This window comes from Volvox carteri, assembly GCF_000143455.1.
Source record: "Volvox carteri f. nagariensis unplaced genomic scaffold VOLCAscaffold_28, whole genome shotgun sequence".
Classification (NCBI taxonomy): Eukaryota; Viridiplantae; Chlorophyta; class Chlorophyceae; order Chlamydomonadales; family Volvocaceae; genus Volvox; species Volvox carteri.
In genome coordinates, this window is record NW_003307571.1 from 615,074 (window position 1) to 620,508 (window position 5,435).

At 54.4% G+C, this 5,435-nt stretch overlaps 1 protein-coding gene across 1 annotated transcript in view; it reads right to left on the minus strand.

Moving 5' to 3' along the window:
- Positions 1–930: 930 nt before the first annotated feature.
- Positions 931–5,435, minus strand: part of VOLCADRAFT_92842 (uncharacterized protein) — a gene marked incomplete at both ends in the record, with an annotated part of 20,598 nt that continues 16,093 nt past the window's right edge. The window contains 4 exons of the mRNA XM_002952225.1: positions 931–1,110; positions 2,510–2,561; positions 3,906–4,060; positions 4,766–4,888. Coding sequence (XP_002952271.1) covers positions 931–1,110; positions 2,510–2,561; positions 3,906–4,060; positions 4,766–4,888 — 510 coding nt within the window. The remainder of the gene's footprint in view (positions 1,111–2,509; positions 2,562–3,905; positions 4,061–4,765; positions 4,889–5,435) is intronic.

Sequence of the window (5,435 nt, forward strand, 5' to 3'; positions counted from 1 at the left end):
TGGCCGAAGCGGCGGCAGCGCTGCCGCTGCCGCCGCTGCCGCTGCCGCCGCCGCCATTCCCACCACCAAGTTCCGCTGTCCCTTACACACCTGTGCGGTGTGTACGGGAAGTGGCGAGGGGGCCCCCATGATGGCATGCGTCAGCTGCGCCACGGCGTTCCACGCCAAATGCAAGCCGCAGGAGGCGGAGCTGCTGGCGAAGAAGCTGCTGCTTTGTCCGGCGTGTTGCCAGCGGCGGGCCAGCGGCGGCATCGGTGTCGGTGTTGGCGGCGGCGGCGGCGGCAGTTGCAGTAGTGGCGGCGGCGGCGGCGGCGTAGTGGTTAGCGGTGGCCAATATCAAGGAGGGCAGCCTCCGTCTCAGCCTCTTCACCCCATCGGAAACCTGTCAAAGCGACCTCGATTTTAATATATGTGTTGCGGACAAAGGTGTAATTATTTTTGTAGGCGGAGGGCCCGCTGCGTGCACAAACATGTAAATGCGCTGTGCGTCTGTATGTTTATAAATGTACATGCTGCAATGTTGCAGCAATCCAGCCCAAGCCCCGCCTTCAGGACAGCAGCTCGCTTGTATTCCGGAAACTCCAAGTAGGTGCCAGGCAGCGCCCAATGTATATGTACAGCGGAGATATTGTGTCGGTTAGCTAACGGTAAACGATAACGGTTTTCCGCATGATCTGGTCCGATACGTCGTTGGGAAATGTGTACATGTGTATGACTGCATGTGTATCTGTAATTTGTGTGTGGATATGGACATTCATTCTGAATGTGTGTATGTGTGTGTGGAAGCGTTATGCGTGTCCGTTTGTCTGTCTGTCTATCTGTCTGTCCTGCTAAAAGAAAGACACAACAGCTCTACGGTGCGGGGACTGTACGTGTTGGGGGGATATTGTGTGTGGGGTGGGTGGGGGGTGGAATAGTTACCGAACAGCATTACGAGGTACATAATGACAGACGAATATGATGCGGCGGCGGCTTTTGCGTGCAGTTTTTCTTCTTCTTCTTCTTCTTCTTCTTCTTCTTCTTCTTCTTCTTCATTTTCACCATCATCGTCGTCGTCGGCGGCGGATAGATCTGAAATGCTGTGTGTACAACACAGCAGGATTGGCTGGCCTATGTACGGCAGGGATTGCATGACGTCGAGGGAAGGAGTGGAAGTGAAAGACAGTCATGGCTTTGTTCTTTTCGTAAGACCAGCGCTGATCGGTGGCACACATCGCATTTTAAAATCTCTGTATCTTTGCTTTTCGTGAATCGAGGGGGGGGATGTCTTCTAGGGAAATAATCTCTCATGCGGGCCGCAATTGCGGCTTCGAGAGGTGAGACTCCGCATCCAGACACCTTTGGTTCGGATCTCAGAAGAAGGGATCAGATCAGGGTACATACGAACCATCATCCATCAGCGCCGCCGCCCACACAACGAAACGCACAGATTTCGCGGTTGCCAGATTTCAGGGTGCTCCCTAGCAGCAGGCAGACGGACAGACGGAGGGGCTGCCGACCGCCTACTTTTGAAGTCGTGTTCCGGCCGGCTGCTGCAGAACACCAGGGGACCAGGGCGGTTGCCGCCCGGAAGCCCCCGGAGACCCCCCGCGGGGGATGGGGGGGTAACTTGGGGTTTTCTTACGACGTACTTCATCACCTCAAAAACAAGAGAGATTTTAGCAAATATTGGATTCTTACTCCTACATGTGCCCTGTGTGGTTTTATCTACACACCAACCTCTTACAATGATGCGCACCTGTTTTACAATCTTGGCAAGTTAGTATGTTTTCAACATATGTATATCATACAATATCATACATATCATACATAGATGCACATACACATACCATCATGCATTCAAGTCATATTCCCAATTCAACATACAACCACATCAACCAACAAAGCCGGGGCCTCTGCGCTATACAGCCTCTTGTTACTCATATCATACACGTACATATATACATACGTACACACCGCCTTCACATGATGCAAGCAGCAATACTCCAGCAGGTACCCAGCACGCAGTTTTCCGTACATCGTTCGTACATCGTGTCGCAGCAGAGAGGTAAAGACTTCGGAGGGAGGACGACCCCCGAACCATTCGGGGTAGATATGGGACGGACAGACAGACAGACAGACAGACACGAAAGACACTTTCTTTTCCGTCGACACGCGTCGTACAGGACGTAGCAATAAAACACAAACGCGATTTCACCAACCCCTGCCCCCCTTCCCGCACACCCATCTCCTGGCCCCCCCCCTCACCCAAGACAAGCCAAGCCAAAGACACGAAAGCAAAACACACACACACACACACACGCACGTGCTTCTCACACTACTATGTAAACCACATAATATCTTCCGCCCACGAATCGCGTCACGCGCACACCACACACACACACCAGCAAGGAGCCGAAATGACGTCATCGCAACATGTTGCATGAGACATGAGGCACGCAGCAACCGCCAACCGCTTCTGACCCCTCCCACGAATATTCCCCTCCTCCCCTCGTCCCCACCTACCTACCCACTTATCGGGCCCGGACGAGACGAATGAGGCGCTCTTTGTCATCCGGGCCCTATGCAATGGCAACACACGCACATACATACATACATACATACACCGTATTATGTATGTTTTCGAGGGAAGCTTCGGTATAGGGAGAAAGGGAAGAGTCTCTGGGTGGTTCATGATCGGCAGTCAGACCTAACTCGAGGGACACCACCCTGCCTGGGGTTTCCTGCTCGAAGGTCCTAGGTTAGCCTGGCATTTTCCGACGTACTGGGTACGGTGAAGGTGGTTGCTAAGGTTGTACGGGTCCAAAGTGAGACGAAGGTTGCATTTGGTGGGAGAGGAGGTGGGAAAGGTATGTTTTTATTACAGAGACTTAAGGTGCTTGATAGAAATTCGAGGCGTTTATTTGGCCAGGATCTGACCCTATCTTGCCATCGTTCGGAGACAGTCGGTGTGTAGGCGCGCACCGCTACTCCCACCCGGAGAGGCATCGTCATTTCCCCCCCCCCCCAGTCGCGGTGCGCCTAGCTTCCTTCGTGATCGCTATCGGGCGAGGCCCTTTCGGAAGAGATAGTAGTCACGGGATGGTTGCAAGTACGACAAGTGGGAGATACGGAAAAGGGGGTGCTGAAAGGGCAGGCAATGGCATCGGTAGACGTTCTCTAGATCTCCAGGCAAGCAAATTTCCTGGAGGTTCCTCTTTCTACCTTCGCAATCTACATCCGGCAGCTTGCAGCAACTTGGCAAGCAGCACCAGGCTGAGGGCGGGGAAAGCCCCCGAAAGAAGTCCGGATGTGTAGGGGATCACGCGCGGATAATCTATCCGGAATCCGCGGATAATCTATCCGGAATCCGCGGATAATCCCGCACTCATGGCCGTGAATGCAAGGGCTTCACGGCAGGCAGAACACCCTTGACTCGCGCAGCAGGGTCCCGACGGGAATGGGACCGGTGTGTTGGCGGCAGTCCATCGCTGATAGCGACTCAGCGCCAGCAATTTGTTCTACTTTAGGGCTACTGCATCCGCCCCAGCATGACCCTGCCGGATGAGAATCTGGTGATAAGTTAGCGATAGCCGTTGACCGGCAAATCTCCCAAGAACTCCCGCAATATGTCGCCTCATTCTAAGGATTCTTTCGAATCAGCAGGTGGCAGGTGCTGCAAAGATTAAAGACATATACACAAAGGCGGCGCATGGCAGACGATTGGGACCCTTGGGTCGCAGCTTGGCGGGATCGTCGTAGCTGCGGCTGAAAACGCGAACCCGAGCATTACGCAACAGCTTGCGCAAATCATTTGGATTCCTTGCTTTCGATTAGATCACCCACCCACCCTTCGATTATTCAGCCAATTATAATTCCAGCGTTTTGCAAATCTTGGGAACCGTTAAATTACCAGTACTTCACACCGTACTCGGCCCTTCGTTGTCGGCGGTGAAGCGGGCGGCACACCCTCTATATCCCCGAACCGATCAGATTCCGGCTTAGGAAAAGCGATGGCGGCAATGAAAAGCAGCGGAGCCCCGTCAGCCTGCTCTGCCAGCCTGCTCTGCCCGAGCGCCGCCTCTAACCCCGCAGAACGCGTATGTATGTCGCGAAACACACCGTGTCGACCACCGCACCATAATGCCGCCGCCGCCAACACGTACCACCCACTCAGCACCGAAACTCCCTCCCTCCCCCCTTCCCCTCGCTTATGAAGTATATGTTTGAAAGGATGGGGGTGGGTCGCGGGAAAGGACACCTCGGCTGCTGCGACTGCTGTGGCTGTGGCTGTGGCTGCTGCGGCGGCGGAGTGCACAACTATAGCGACACAGCAGCGTACGGCAGGAAAGCGTACGGGGCTATCCCGCATGGCGTGCCGTATTGCCGTAGTACGTAGCTCTTCCTACCTACCTTCTTACCTCTGAAAGCAAGGAAATAGGCCCCCCCAGGGCAAAGTGTGTGGAAAATGGCTTTGTGCGGGCGACTGGCGCTCAAGAATTAATACATTGGAGGAAAACGGAAATCTCGTTCAACCCCCAAAAAAAGCGAAACCCAACCAACAAGAAGATGCAGCGAGGGGGGCCCGCCACACAGATACTTTATTAATGACGATGATGATGATGATGATACTGTTTTTGGTGGTGATGATGATGGTGTTAATGATAACGACGACGCGCTCCCTCTCCACAACAACAACACAATTAGTTGGTAGTTTTCATGAGTAGTTGCCTTACCGCTTATAGACGTGAGTAGAGCTTGGGTACCTGCGAGCAGAAGAGTGCACTTGCTTCCGTGGGAGGAGGCGAGCCTGGTTACCGAAATTGCCGGTTACTCTCGAGGGGTTGCCAGCGGAGCGCGCCACCTCCACCGGTTCTGGAAGGAAACCCGCACTGCCCACACCCGCCACCTGGGGGCCCCAACACCAAACTCATTCGCAGCGGTTTCCCCTGGCAAGAAAAGATCCTGTTGCTTATGAGGCAGCTCGAAGCAGCCAGTGACAAACTGCGCCAACTCACCCTCGCGGGGGCACAGCAACGGCCACCACACCGCCGACTTCCACACTGGCAGGACAACCGTCCCGGTCGCCGCCTGGCTCTTCATAAACTCCAGCACCCTGCCCACCAAAGCGAATGGTGGGTTACACCAGTTGTTTTCTTTTCCCCACGCCTGCGAGAAGCAATTCACTGCCTCGGCCCCCGGACACCGAAACAAGAAGTTGAACCGCTTTAGCTGGGCATTCCCCGCCGACGCGAAGCGATCCACCGTGTGTGGGCCCCACTTGCGGTCGAGAACCTCAAACCAGACTGGGTTCAGCTTCCAGTCGTCCCCATCCTTCAACTTGCTGAAGTAGTCGGCAACCTCATTCAACTCACGAGGGATCCAGGACACACTCAACTGCACCTGGTGCTCCTTGCACCACCAGAAGATCTTCAAGGCCCACTCCTGCAAGTGTC